The 14,506-nt window shown below is 50.3% G+C and overlaps 1 protein-coding gene across 3 annotated transcripts in view; it reads right to left on the minus strand.

The window, feature by feature from the left end:
• POLDIP3 (DNA polymerase delta interacting protein 3) overlaps window positions 1-13,322 on the minus strand; it is a 31,680-nt gene extending 18,358 nt beyond the window's left edge. For 2 of the 3 annotated variants that reach the window (XM_008063626.1, XM_008063625.1), the window contains exon 1: window positions 13,145-13,322. In XM_008063626.1, coding sequence (XP_008061817.1) covers window positions 13,145-13,203 — 59 coding nt within the window. In that variant the 5' untranslated portion in view covers window positions 13,204-13,322. The remainder of the gene's footprint in view (window positions 1-13,144) is intronic. The other variant, XM_021715295.1, reaches the window with a different exon arrangement.
• Between the last annotated feature and the right edge of the window lie 1,184 nt (window positions 13,323-14,506).

Below are 14,506 nucleotides of genomic sequence, written 5' to 3' on the forward strand. Positions count from 1 at the left end.
AGCTGGACTACAGGCGCGTGCTACCACGCCCGGCTAATTTTTTTGATTTATTGTAGAGATGAGGTCTCACCAAGTTGCCCAGGCGGGTCTCGAAACCGCAGGCTCAGGCAATTTACTCCCCTCGGCCTCCCAAAGTGCAGGATTACAAGCTGAGCCACCGAGCCCGGCCTATTATCATTATTTTTTAAGTCAGGATCTCACTCTGTTGCCTAGGCTGGAGTACAGTGGCACAAACACAGCTTACGGCAGCCTTGACCTCCTGGTCTCAGGCAGTTCTTCTGTCTCAGCCTCCTGAGTACAGGCACATGCTACCACACTCATAATTTGTTGATTTTTTGTTGCGACTAGTCTCATTATGTTGTCTAGATTGGTCTCAAACCCCTGGGCTCAAGCAATCCTCCCACCTCGGCTTCCCAAAGTGCTGGGGTTAAGGTGGTGAACCACCATGCCTGGCCAACTTGTTTTTTATAAGCTACCTAATTTATGGTATTTTGTTATGGCAGCCTCAAGGGATAAAACAGGCAGTTTCAGACCAGCTCAGACCAGGAGCTGTGATATAATTCTTACTCACAGAACGGGGAAAAGGATTTTAATCAACATTTATCATCCTGATCCATTTACCAATCCATCCAGATTCATTTCTGAAACAAGAGTTAGTAGAAAGCACTCCAGATAAACTATTCACCAACTACACACCCCTCCAAAGTCACAGGCTTTCAAGTGACCAAAAGAAGCATGGAGAGACAGTGGCCTCCAGGTGCACCAAGGCATATAGATACCTAAATAATCACCACACTCCTACACCAGGAGAGAAAGGTTAAGTTTGCGGGGACACCTCAGCAACCAGACACCAGAGGCTGTGGGAGTGCTAAGAGGTGGCCCAGGGTGTCTGCGAGAGTAGTTGTCAAGGGGCATCCAGGCAGTTGAATTGGGGTTTGTCCAATGTCCCCACCCTCAGGAGCTTTCCTCAACACCTCCCATAGCACTCCAGCAGAGCAGGCTCCCTCCTCGAAGCAGTCAAGGCACTGACAAAGCTTCCATATTGGCACTTACCATGCCTCATCTCTCACAGGACCAGCAGCTTCTTAGGGGCACACTCTGCACCTTGTCACCCATATCTACCCTGCATCAGAGAAATGACAGCAAAGAGCTTTCCAGAGCTGAGCTCCTACTAAGTGTCAGGAACCCTACAGAGCTCTTACGTACACCCCACACTTTTAGGCTCACACTGTCTTGGGTTAGCTGTCATTTCCTCCATCTTACAGAGGAGGAACCAAACCACAGAGCTAGTGGCATGGTTGGCACTGGATCTCCAAGTCCACCTGACTCCAAAGTCCATACCGAAACTTTCCATTTTAACATGCTCCAAGCTTCCCGCCTTCCTACTCTAAGCCCCAGGTGAGGATGGCCACCCCAGGAGGGTTTTTCTCAAGGAAGTCAGCCCTCACCCACTAGACCAGTGCTCTGCTAGGATCCTACTCTCTAATTGCCCCTCCCCACTGAGAAGGGACACCCACACGGCCAGGACACAGGGCCACACCAGCACCACCCCTCAGAGTGGGACTCACAAGGATCTCAGCAACTCAGAGAGAGCTCCAGAACCTGACCCTGCTTCGGGAACTTTAGGAAAGACCTCCTGGAGAAAGAGGAGCTGGTCTCCAGGTGTGAGAACACTACAAATGGAACCAGGATGTATAAACAAAACTGGAAGACTTCACTGATGTCATCCAGCACATAGTGGGAGTCAGACACATTCCAATCCAAAACTAGTCCTCTCTCAAAGACTTCCTGTCTTTTCTGTCTTCTTCAGAGTCCACTTCCTCCTGTCACCAGGGCACCCTTCATCACCAAAGGGTTCCTGATATTCATAATTAAAGAAGCTGGGACCATCTTAACACATGATACTCCATGACTTTACAGTACCATAAAATTGGGCAAATTTTGACCCCACCGTATCAATTTTGCTTTGCAGAAGTCAAGTAAGGCCGGGCACAGCACTTTGGGAGGCTGAGGTGAGAAGACTGCCTGAGCTCATGGGTTCAAGATCAGCCTGGGCAACTTGGCAAGACCTCATCTCTACAGTAAATTAAAAAATTAGCTGGGCATGGTGGCACATGACTGTAGTTCCAACATCTTGGAAGGCTGAGGTGGCAGGATCGCCTGAGCCCAGCAGATTGAGGCTGTGGTGGCCGTGAGCGTGCTACTACCCTCCAGCCTGGGTAACAGAGACTCCAACTTAAAAATAAAAAAAAAATAAAAAAAAAAAGAAGTCAGGTTACCCAATTTCACAAATCATTCAAGCAATAAAACATTATTGCCAGGAAAAGGGGGAAAAAAAGATAATCAATCAAAAACAATTATTTCAAATGAAGAACAATGAGATATTTGAAAACAAATTTTATATCCCTGAACAGAGAATGGAAAAAGCGGCCAATTCAAAAGTTTTCTGGCTCACTCCAATTCTGTGTGAAAAATAATCTTCATATAAGGAGGGGCAGGAGAAAGGGGGTTTAGGTTTCTGCAACCTCAACTTATTCATATTCCTCAACAGTTTGCCTTCTCTGATCATCAGTAATGGCTGCCTGAAGTGCTATACTGAGAATTCTGAGGAAATTTCCAGACTCCACAGGAATCTATGATTGATAAGCAATGTCTGCCATGGCCACATATGAGACAATTTGCTTCAAGGGTTAGGAAAGACTTTGGTGGGGGGTGTCGGAGTGTCACTCTGTTGCCCAGGCTGGAGTGCAGTGGCACACTCACAGCCCGTGCAGCCTCAACCTGCTAGGCTCAGATGATTCTTCTGCCTCAGCCCTCCAAGTAGCTGGAACCATGTGGCTGGCTAATTTTTGATTTATTATAGAGACAAGGTCTCACCATGTTGCTCAGGTTGGTCTCAAATCCCTGAGCTCAGGCAGTCCTCTCGTCTCTGCCTCCCAAAGTGCTGGGATTACAGGTTTGAGCCACCACGCCTGTCAGGAAAGACTCTTCAAAGAAAATGATTGAGCCGGGCTCCGTGGCTCAGTCTGTAATCCCGTGCTTTTGGGAGGCTGAGGTGAGTGGATTGCCTAAGCCCGCGGGTTCGAGACCCGCCTGGGCAACGAGACCTCATCTCTACAATAAATAAAAAAATCAGCCGGGCATGGTAGCGCATGCCAGTAATTCTGGCTACTCGGAAGGCTGAGGCGGAAGGATCGCTGGAGCCCAGCAGGCGACGCTGCGGTGGCCGGGAGCGGCCACTGCACTCCAGTCTGGGCGACAGAGTCAGACTCCAACTCAAAAAAAAAAAAAGAAAATGATTGGCCGGGCTCGGTGGCTCAGCCTGTAATCCCGCGCCTTTGGGAGGCTGAGGTGAGTGGATTGCCTGAGCCCGCGGGTTGGAAACCCGCCTGGGCAGGTGAGACCTCATCTCTACAATAAATCAAAAATCAGCCGGGCATGGTAGCACATGCCTGTAATTCCGGCTACTTGGAAGGCTGAGGCAGAAGGATCGCTGGAGCCCAGCAGGTCGAGGCTGCGGTGGCCGGGAGCAGTCACTGCACTCCAGTCTGGTTGACAGAGTGAGACTCCAACTCAAAAAAAAAGAAAAGAAAATGATTGATAAAATTTTTAAGTACTCACTACATTTTGACACAGACCTCTTAAAAAAAAAAAAAAGAGATGGAGTCTTGCTCTGTCATCCAAACTGGAGCAGAGTGATGTGATCAGAGTTCACTGCAGCACTGAACCCCTGAGCTCAAGTGATCCTCCTGCCTCAGCCTCCCAAGTAGCTTGGACTATAGAGGTCAGCCACCGTGCCTGGCTTTAGACATCTTTTAAACCTCACAACAAACGGGCATGATAGCGCACACCTGTAATCCCAGCACTTAGTGAGGCAGAGGTGAGAGGACTACCTGAGTCCAGGAGTTCGAGACCAGCCTGGGTAACTTTGGTGAGACCTTGTTTCTACAATAAATTTTTTTTTTTTTTTTTCAAGTTGGAGTCTCACTCTGTCACCCAGACTGGAGTGCAGTGGCCGCTCCCAGTCACTGCAGACTCGACCTGCTGGGCTACAGCGATCCTTCCGCCTCAGCCTTCCAAGTAGCTGGAACTATAGGCATGCGCTACATACCCGGCTATTTTTTTGATTTATTGTAGAAATGAGGTCTCGCCAAGTTGCCCAGGCGAGTCTCAAACCCACGAACTCAAGCAATCCACTCATCTCGGCCTCCCAAAGCATTGGGATTACTGGCTGAGCCACCGAGCCCAGCTCTACAATAAATTTTTTTAAAAATTAGCTGGGCATGGTGGCACATACCTGTGGTTCCAGCTACTTGAAAGGCTGAGGTGGAAGGATCACTTGAGCCCAGCAGGCTGAGACTGTGGTGGCTGTGAGTGTGCCACTGCACTCCAGCCCAGGAAACAGTGAGATGGAACTCCAAAACAAACAAACAAACAAAAAAACCTTACAACAACCCTGTTACTTAGGTTAATTGTTCAATTTCTTAAAGGAGGAAACTCAGAATCAAGGCAATTAACTATTCCAAGAGCTACTAATGGTGAGTGTATGTTGTGTACATCCTGCAGGCAGCATAACTTAAACATACCCTGAGAATGACCCTATGTTCCTTGACAAACGTGTGTTCAGTGTCCTCGGGTATGGCCTCTGGGAATTGTCATCCTGGGTGTTTATGCCTTGCCTGTGAATAACATCTAGTTCCTGGCCCGTTCCTTAGGACACTGGATGTGCAAGGAACTGAGACCCTTTATTTTGAGCTAGGTAGAGGTTGCTAAGCAGAGGTTACTAAGCAGAGATTACTATGGGAAAATTACTCTCCAACCAGCATGCTTGCCACAAATGGTACATTTTCCTCCTGTCCAGCCCACCCTGAACACCCTGTGTATATGTCCTCAATACGCCCTATAGCTTGTCCATTGCCTTTCAGACACTATGCCACCAAGTATGTTGGATTCACTGGAGGGCTGGCACAACAAGGGGAATGAATTTCAACTTCACTACAACGGGTTAAAGCACCAATTAAGTAAGGGTCAAAAGTTAAGGACCAGAATATGAAGAATTAAGAAAAGGCAAACAAAAACAAAATAAATAACCCTCCCTATTCTTAGTGCCTAGTATTTTAGCTTCAGTGACACTTTTTCTTTTTCTTTTTTGTTTTTGAGTTGGAGTCTCTGTCGCCCAGACTGGAGTGTAGTGGCCGCTCCCGGCCACCGCAGCCTCCACATGATGGGGTCCGGTGATCCTTCCGCCTCAGCCTTCCGAGTAGCCGGAATTACAGGCATGCGCTACCACGCCCGGCTGATTTTTTGATTTATTGTAGAGATGAGGTCTCGCTGCCCAGGCGGGTCTCGAACCTGCAGGCTCAGGCAATCCACTCACCTCAGCCTCCCAAAGGCGCGGGATTACAGGCCGAGCTACCGAGCCCGGCTGACACTTTTTCTTTTTTTGAGTTGGAGTCTCACTCCACCACCCAGGCTGGAGTGCAGTAGCACGCTCACAGTAACCCCAGCATCGACCCACTGGGTTCGGATCATTCCACCTCAGCCTACCAAGTAGCTGGAACTACAGACATGTGTCACCATACCTGGCTTGCTTACTTACTTAAATTACTTACTTACTTAACTTACTTACTTATTATTGATTGATTGTAGTGATGAGGTCTTGCCAAGGTGCCCAGGCTGGAACCCGTGGGCTCAGACAACCCCTCACCTCGGCCTCCCAAAGTGCTGAGATTATAGGCTTGAGCCACTGTGCCCGGCTGCAATGACACTATTAAACCCATAAAATTCAAATTAAATTCGTGACCCGCCTGGGCAACTTGATGAGACCTCATCTCTACAATAAATCAAAAAATTAGCCGGGTGTGGTAGCATGTACCTGTCGTTCTAGCTACTTGGAAGGCTGAGGCAGAAGGATCGCCGGAGCCCCAGCAGGTGGAGGCTGCGGTGGCCGGGAGCAGCCACTGCACTCCAGTCTGGGCGACAGAGTGAGACTCCAACTCAAAAAATAAAAATTAAAAAAATTCAAATCAAAAAAGTTAAGGTCCTCACTATGGGACCCACGTATCATAATGCTCATCTGGCAGGAAGGACAGCAAAGATAACTATGCTGACATTTTTCTCTATTAGAACAGCCTGAAAGGTTCGTTTAGGGGAGGAGGTAGTTGTGGATACAGGAGGTCCTCACAGTGGGAGTGTATAAGCTATTTCCCGCAATTTGATGCATTCAGTTTCCAGGTTACAACAGTTCTTTCAACTCCTTTCAGCTTTAGGGGGCTTCAATGTTTAGGCTTTTTCTAATCACGGCTGCTCTTCCTGCCTGAAAGACAGCTATTCATCCCAGCAGGCAGCAGTACTGGTTTAAGGCAGGCATTAGTCATCGAGAATTTTTCAAATAAATACTCCTGCTAGGGGTAGGTCTAAAACATAGACTCAATTATGTTATCCTTCTACTCCAAGAACCACCGAGGGCTCCCTAACAAAGCCCAACCCCTCAGGAGAGCACACTGCCCAGCAGACTCAGTGCCTGTGCTCACCCACTTGGTCACTAGTGAGTGTGCTATGTGTCCCTGGGTGCAAGTGGAGTCCTGAGAAGCCCCCAACTTCTACCTGCAGCCTCACTCCCCACTGTAGGGATTACTAATGTTTCCAAAACAAATCCCGCACTTTTGCCCTCTGTCAATGTTTGGGAGGGAAGAGGTTCTAAGCAAGTCTCTTAACTGTCCCACCTCCATCATACCCAAACTTAAAATCTGTAACTGCTTCCAAGATATTCCACCAGATATTCCACCAGGGCCATGGAACAGCACTGCAGGTGGACAAGAGGGCAAGGTTGCACTGGACCCTGAACTCTCCCCTATACCCCAGACTGGAACCTGGCATGCCTGTGATGATCAGGGAGGGTCTGTCTGGGCTAAGAATGCCTCACCCTCCTGGTTCCGTCCGTAGAGGGCACGGCTGCAGACGGGTTCTACGTATAGATGTCAGTCCAAAGGATTCAGGCCCATGAAGGGGGCCCTGGATTATTACAAAGTGGACTTTGTTCTGGGTTAGGGTGTGTGTTGAGGTGAGTTCTATAGGGAGAAACAGTTTAATTCAAACTATTACTGAGGGTCAACTCTGAATTCGGTGTCTTAAAGATATAAAGAAAAACAAGACACTAAGTCACTATACTCTTACCCAAGAATTTTGTGCAGATCTTTCGTTTTAAAAAGTAATTATTGGCTCAACCTATAATCCAGCACTTGGGGAGGCCACAGAGAGGATTGTCTGAGCTCAGGGATTCAACACTAGCCTGGGCAACTTTGTGAGACCTCATCTCTACAGTAAATCACAAAAATAAGCCAGAAGTGGTGGCGTGTGCCTGTTGTTCGAGTTACTTGGAATGCTGAAATGGAAGAATCACCTGAGCAGGTCAAGGCTGCGGTGGCTGTGAGTGTGCCACTGCACTCCAGCCTGGGTGACAGAGTGAGATTCCAACTCCAATCAATCAATCAATCAATCAATCAATCAATCTTCCCCCTCCAAGTTAGGTAATGACTCATTTAAACAACTTTTTAGCCGGGCTCGGAGGCTCAGCCTGCAATCCCGCGCTTTGGGAGGGCGAGGTGAGTGAATTGCCTGAGCCAGCGGGTTCGAGACCTGCCTGGGCAACTTGGCGAGACCTCATCTCTACAATAAATCAAAAATTAGCCAGGCGTGGTAGCGCATGCCTATAGTTCCAGCTACTTGGAAGGCTGAGGTGGAAGGATCACTGGAGCCCAGCAGGTCAAGGCTGTGGTGGCTGGGAGTGGCCACTGCACTCCAGTCTGGGCGACAGTGAGACTCCAACTCAAAAACATAAACAACAAAAAACCCAACTTTTTGTGTTTAGGACTACACTTCCTTTACCTTATTTCAACAAGGAAACAAGCAACCAGTACTAGGACCAGAGCCCTGGGCTAAATTGCAAAAGTTTAATATCCCCCATTCCCACTCCCTTCCCCAGGGCATCTGACCCAGAGCTGTTCCACTCAAGACAGCCACCTTCAACTATGTAGTAGACTGACAGCTATCCTCTGGGATAAACTCATCAAACAAGAGGGGACACCTCAGCTGATTAATCAGTGATGCCCTCATATCTAAAGGAAGAAATCAACGTGTGGGAGTGGCCTGCACTGCAACTGGTGCCCAGTGCTATCCTGGGGAGATCTGTCCATCTGTCACTAAATATGAGCAGTGTATAGGGAAGAACAGCATCTCACCAAGGCCTGAATGAAATATCACTCAAAACCAGCCCTTCCCTCTCTGAATTTCCCATTAAACAATGGTAATGACGTGTGTGTGTGTGTGTGTGTGTGTGTGTGTTAGTCTCACTCTGTCCCCCAGGCTGAAGTGCAGTGGCACACTCATAGCTACCACAGCCTTAACCTGCTAGGCTTAGGTGATCCTTCCACCTCAGCCTTCCAAGTAGCTAGAACCACAGGTGGGCAACACTATGCCTAGATAATGCTTTTATTTATTGTAGAGACGAGGTCTCACCATGTTGCCCAGGCTGATCTCAAACCTCTGGACTCTGACAATCCTCTCACCTCTGCCTCCCAAAGCGCTGGGATTACAGGCATGAGCCACCGCTCTCGGCCCCTTTCTCTCTCTGTCTCTCTTTCTCTAAAGAGATGGGGTCTCTCTGGGTCACCCAGGCTAGACTGCAGTGGCATGATCATAGCTCACTGCAACCTCAAACTACTAGGCTCAAGCGATCCTCCCACCTCAGATTGGGGTAATAGGCACATGGCACCACGCCCTGCTGTGACCCTTTTCTTGACTTACAAGAGGTGAGGAACACAAAACAAAATGGCTCAAATTATAGTGAGTTCCTTTGTTTTGTTTTAAGCTCACCCTCTTTCTCCTCCGCCATGAGACTGCTTCAACCTTCCCCAATTAACCACATCCTGCTTGACAAAAAGCCCAGATAAGCTGTTCTGTAACTGCTCCAGGTAAACTGTTACTGTTCTGTAACCCAAACTTCCTGTTTGCACCCCACCCGACTCTGATGAAATGGCAGTTTTTGCCTTTATAAACCCCTTGCTTGCTTCATTCGGGGTCGAGAGTCTCTTTTTTGGCTTGAGCCTGCTCTCACTCACCAGCCATAAAGGACTCAATATTTGACTCTCAGTGTATTGGCAACTCCTTACTCGAGGTGCCGCTACAACAATGTGACCAGAGTGGTAGGAAAAGAGGAAACAAAATGACCAGAGTGGCAGGAAAAGAGGTTTTTTTTTGAGTAGGAGCCTAGGCTGGAGTGCTGTGGCACGCTCATGGCCACCACAGCCTTGACCTGCTGGGCTCAGGCGATCGTTCCGTCTCAGCTTTCCAAGTTGAGGAAACTTGGAGACTATAGGCGTGCACTACCACGCATGGTTTATTTTTTGATTTATTATAGAGATGAGTTCTCACCAAGTTGCCCAGGCTGGTCTCAAACCACTGAGCTCAGGCAATCCTCTCGCCTTGGCCTCCCAAAGTGCTGGGATTACAGGCTTGAGCTCTTTTCCCATCAGGAAAAGAGGTTATTTATACTTTCACATGCTGGATCTTTTGCTATTTCCACCAAGAAGAATGCTTTCTCAGAGAATCATGGTTTCTTCTTGAATTATTAAGAACAAAGTTCCTCCTGGAATATCCATGCAATGTTAAAACCAAAGTTCCAAGTGTGGAGATTTCCTCTAGGAAGCACGTAAAACAGAATATGTTTACTGTGGGAAATTACATTTGTTTTAAAGTTTGTGCCATGTAGTAAGTGTTTAGCAGGTGATGGGGCGCCTTTATTTTTTTACTTTTAATTTTTTTGAGTTGGAGTCTCACTCTGTTGCTCAAACTGGAAGTGCAGTGGCCACTCCCGGGCACCGCAGCCTCGACCCACTGGGCTCCAGCGATCCTTCCGCCTCAGCCTTCCAAGTAGCTGGAACTACAGGTGCGCACTACCACGCCCGGCTAATTTTTCATTTAATATAGAGATGAGGTCTCGCCAAGTTGCCCAGGCAGGTCTCGAGCCCGCAGGCTCAGGCAATCCACTCACCTCAGCCTCCCAAAGGCGCGGGATTACAGGCTGAGCCACTGAGCCCGGCTATTTTTTTATTTTTTGAGTTGGAGTCTCACTCTTGTAGCCCAGGCTAGAGTGCAGTGGCATGCTCATGACCACCACAGCCTCGACATGCTGGGCTTTGGTGATTCTTCTGCCTCAGCCTTCCAAGCAGCTGGAACTACACATGCATGCCACCACACCCAGTTAGTTTTTGTGATTTCTGTTGTAGAGATGAGGGCTCACCAAGTTGCCAGGCTGGTCTCAAACCCTCGGGCTCAGGCAATCCTCTTGCCTCGGTCTCCCAAAGTGCTGGAATTACAGGCTGAGCCACCGCACCCAGTGGGGAGCCTTTCTTTAAAGAAGGAGAAGTACAAAATGCCCCAGGACTTAGTAGTAAGCATTGAGGTTCTAGAGTCACACTGCAGAGGTTCAAATCATACCTTGAGAGGGACCCCTGGATCTAATGTTTATCTTTGTTGGCTGTGCAAGTGAAATAAAAATGAAGTTTCCAGAAGATCTAACCTAGACAGCATGCACTCCAATTTCTTCAACACTAGTCTCTGCCTGCACTCCTTGCAAGGACCCCCAGTCCAATCCTCACATAATAGCAAAGCAATATCCTCATGCTGGAAATTGGATCACATTACATTTTTACTTAAAAAGCCTTCAATGACAACAATGACAAAAACTACCATCTAGTGAGCATTTAGCACTTTTCATCAGGGACTTTTGAAAGTACTTTAGTGGCCAGGAGTGATAGTTCATGCATGTAATCCCTGCTCTTTGGGAGGTGGATGTGAGAGGATTGCCTGAACAACTTGGTGAGACCTAATCTCTATAATAAATAAAAAAATTTGGCCTGGCGTGCTGGCATGTGCCTGTGGTCCCAGCTACTTGGAAGGTTGAGGCGGAAGGATTACCTGAACCCAAGAGGTCAAGGCTGCGGTGGCCAGGAGCGGCCACTGCACTTCAGTCTGGGTGACAGAGTGAGACTCCAACTCAAAAAAAAAATCATATAGAAAGTGAGGGAAGCAGAGATTTGAACCTCCACAGTCTGACTCTACAATCCAAATGCTTACTACTAAGTCCCAGGGGCATGAAATGCTTCTACTCCTTAAAGAAAGGCTTCCCATCACCTGTTGAACATTTATTACATAGCACAAACTTTAAAACAAATATTCCCATCTAATTCCTCAACAACTTACCAGGAACCACCATTACAAGTAAGGCAGCAGCACAGCTCAAGAGTCCCCTGGCCAGAGAGGCACAGAACCCAACAGCGGCACTTGCCAGAGACCAGGTTTGCCCGCCTGCACAGCTCCTGATCTTCTGGTGATCCTTGCATACCCTCCAACCCTGCAGCCCCACCCACTGCCCGACTCTGCACACACCAAAACCAAGAAAGGACTGATCACACGGGCAGGACACATTGCCCGCAGGCGGGAACTGCAGGAGTGATTACAGAGCGCAGGACCTGGGAAGTGGACAGAGGGCCCAGCACCGATTCCACATCAGTCGCTACAGAGAAGACCTAGGAGTGAGCCACTCACAGACAACAGATGAGGAAACAAAAACTAGCAGCAGGAAGTAGAAGCCTGGTGAGTGCTGGCTGGGAATTACGAGGTAGTGGTAGCAACTGTAGTGCGTATGGGAGGGGTGGCATGGCGTGGTGGGGTGTGCCTGTGGTCCCAGCTACTTGGGAGGCTGAGGCGGAAAGATTGCCTGAGCCCAGGAGAAGAGGGATACATTCCGGACAGCAAGCTAGAAGTCTATTTTCTAGCCACAGGCACACGGGAGGTATTAAACATCTGCTGCGTAAATGAATGCCTGAGAATACAAAATCTAACATCTTTCATCTTTACAGCCTATTTACAAAGACGCTTAAGCTTAGTTAATGTGTGTTAAAAAACTACTGGGCCGGGCTCGGTGGCTCAGCCTGTAATCCCGCGCCTTTGGGAGGCTGCGGTGAGTGGACTGCCTGAGCCCGCGGGTTCGAGACCCGCCTGGGCAGCGAGACCTCATTTTTACAATAAAAAAAAAATCAGCCGGGCGTGGTAGTGCATGCCTGTAATTCCGGCTACTCGGAAGGCTGAGGCGGAAGGATTGCCGGAGCCCAGCAGGTCGAGGCTGCGGTCTGGCCGGGAGCGGCCACTGCACTCCAGTCTGGGCGACAGAGTGAGACTCCAACTCAAAAAAAAAAAAAAACAAAACCAAAAACTACTGGGCAAGCTCTCACTTCATACAGGTGAACTCAGCTCACAAAGGCTAGAAAGGACTCATAATACTCGAGGGTCTGGAGGAAGTTTGGGGCACACAGTTACAAATCACCTCCACAGCTCCTCGTCCAGCTCCAGAACGTTCTTCTCGAAAAATCGGGGCGCGACCGCCGCCAGGAAATGCCAACCTCCAGCCCATCCCACCTGTTTTTCTACCCATGCCCGAGGCCAACTCCGTCGGCACTTAAAGCGCACGCAGCCCCGCAGCTCGGCTCTACGTGGCCTCGGGCAAGTCACTCTACCTCTTCAGGCCTCGAGCTCCTCACCTGCAAAATGGGGGCGACATTAACAACTAAGAGACAGCAGGACAGTGAAAAGAGCGGAGGAGGCATCACGCCTATGAAAGGGCTGGGAAAACAACGCGCCGCACCAAGCGGGGCGACCGGGCGCGGGATTTGGTTCTCTCAGCTTCGGCGGCGTCTGAGCAAGTCACTTCCCCGCTAAACTTCAGCCTCCTCAACTCCAGGATGGGTGGGGATGAGGCAGCGCTGAGATCACGGAGGAGCAAGCCGAGGTAGGAGAGGGGGCTGCGCCACCGAGACACCGGACCGCGGAGCCCCATGGGACACCACGCCCCCCGCCGCGGCCCCACGGCCTCCCCCGGCCAGCCGGAGGGACGGCGTTTACAGCCAGTGGGCGGGCGACCGGGCCGCTAGGCCCGCGACGGCGACGGCCCGGCCAATGGGGAGCGCGGCCGCGACAGGGGGCGGCGCACACGGTCCTCCGCGTCGCGCCCCGGCAGCTCCCTCCTCCGCTTCGAGCTCCGTTAGGCCGCGGACCCTGAACCCCCAAGGAGGAAAAGGCTGCTTACCGTCCCTTCGCCGCCGTCCCGCGCTTCCTGATGAGCTCGTCCAAGGAGATGTCCGCCATCTTGCGCCGCCGCGCGAGCCGAAAGCAACTAAGACTCCCCCAACCCGCGAGTCCGCCCCTTGGCCCGCTACGGAACGACGAAGAGCTTCCGGCGTTCGGCCGACCAGCTCTCGCGAGAACTCAAAATAGGCGAGGACCGGAAGGGGTAGTGCTGCTCCCCGTGAGCCTTCGCGGCGCCGCCTGCTAATCTGCATACGGCAGGTCGGAGCGAGATTGGTCTTTTTTTTTCCCTCCGACAACAAATAAAAGTAAAAGTGACAAAGTAAAATTGTTAACGAGTAAGACAAATTTCCAGGGAACTGGGTTGTCAACTCAACCGTCAACCATGGTGCTCACCGTATTGGAAATGAGATTAGGATTGCTTACCTAGGGATTAAGCGGTAGGTGTCTTTATGCCTTAAACTTATGAGTAAGGAAAATAACGATTCGGGGTGACGCCCGAATCCTCACTGCTAATGTGAGACGAATTTTTGAGCGGGTAAAGGTTGCCCCTAAGGTGACCCGCCTACTTTGCGGGATGCCTGGGAGTTGCGATCTGCCCGTCCCCCTTCTTTTTGAAAAAGCAGATTGTTTGGAAGCTCCTAGTTGGCTTCCAGGATCGGAAGGGAGGTTCCGTTGGACCAAATGAAGCTCTCCTTGCCAGCGTGATGGCCCGCCACGTCTCGCCGTGAGGCTAGCCTCACCGTGGCTTACGAGTCGCGCGGCTGTAGTCTGCTTTCTGAGAGGGCTCACCGTGTGGCCACTTCTTCGTGCTTCGGGGAAACATGCTCCACTCCGGAGGTGCCAGGTCATGGCCAGCTGGGTGCGGATTTTGTGGCTTCACGAAGGCTCTTGGGGGGCAGAGCCGGAGGACGGCCTGGCTCGCGTCCTGCCGGCGGCGAGTCGCATTACCCTGCCTCTGCCTTCCTGACGGGCAAGGCTGGGGCAAGTGGTAGAAGTCGTTAGGAGAGTTTAATAGGCGAATTCATTAAAGTGTCCATTCCTTGCGATGTCTTTTTTGCAACTCCAGCCTCCAGCATGGAGCCAGCCCGGCACGAGGCAGGTGTTCAGCACATGTTTGTCGAATCACCCGGGAAAAATACACCCGGTGCCCTTGGGACAGGTGGAGTCGTGCCCCCCGCAGCGTGAAAGTCTGGCATCAGGCTCCGCGCAGGGACTGGGCAAAGAGCCGGGAAAGCCAGAAAGGCCTGGGACTGCTCGAGAGGAGGCGCAGAATCCGGGTCCCGCTTCCCGCTCGCGCCGCAGGCCTCTTTCCCTCACCTGTAGAACAGGATCATTAACCCTTTCCTCCCTCCCTGGGGTG

This window comes from Carlito syrichta, unplaced genomic scaffold (genome assembly GCF_000164805.1).
Source record: "Carlito syrichta isolate Samal-C Ts95f unplaced genomic scaffold, Tarsius_syrichta-2.0.1 Scaffold306957, whole genome shotgun sequence".
Classification (NCBI taxonomy): domain Eukaryota; kingdom Metazoa; phylum Chordata; class Mammalia; order Primates; family Tarsiidae; genus Carlito; species Carlito syrichta.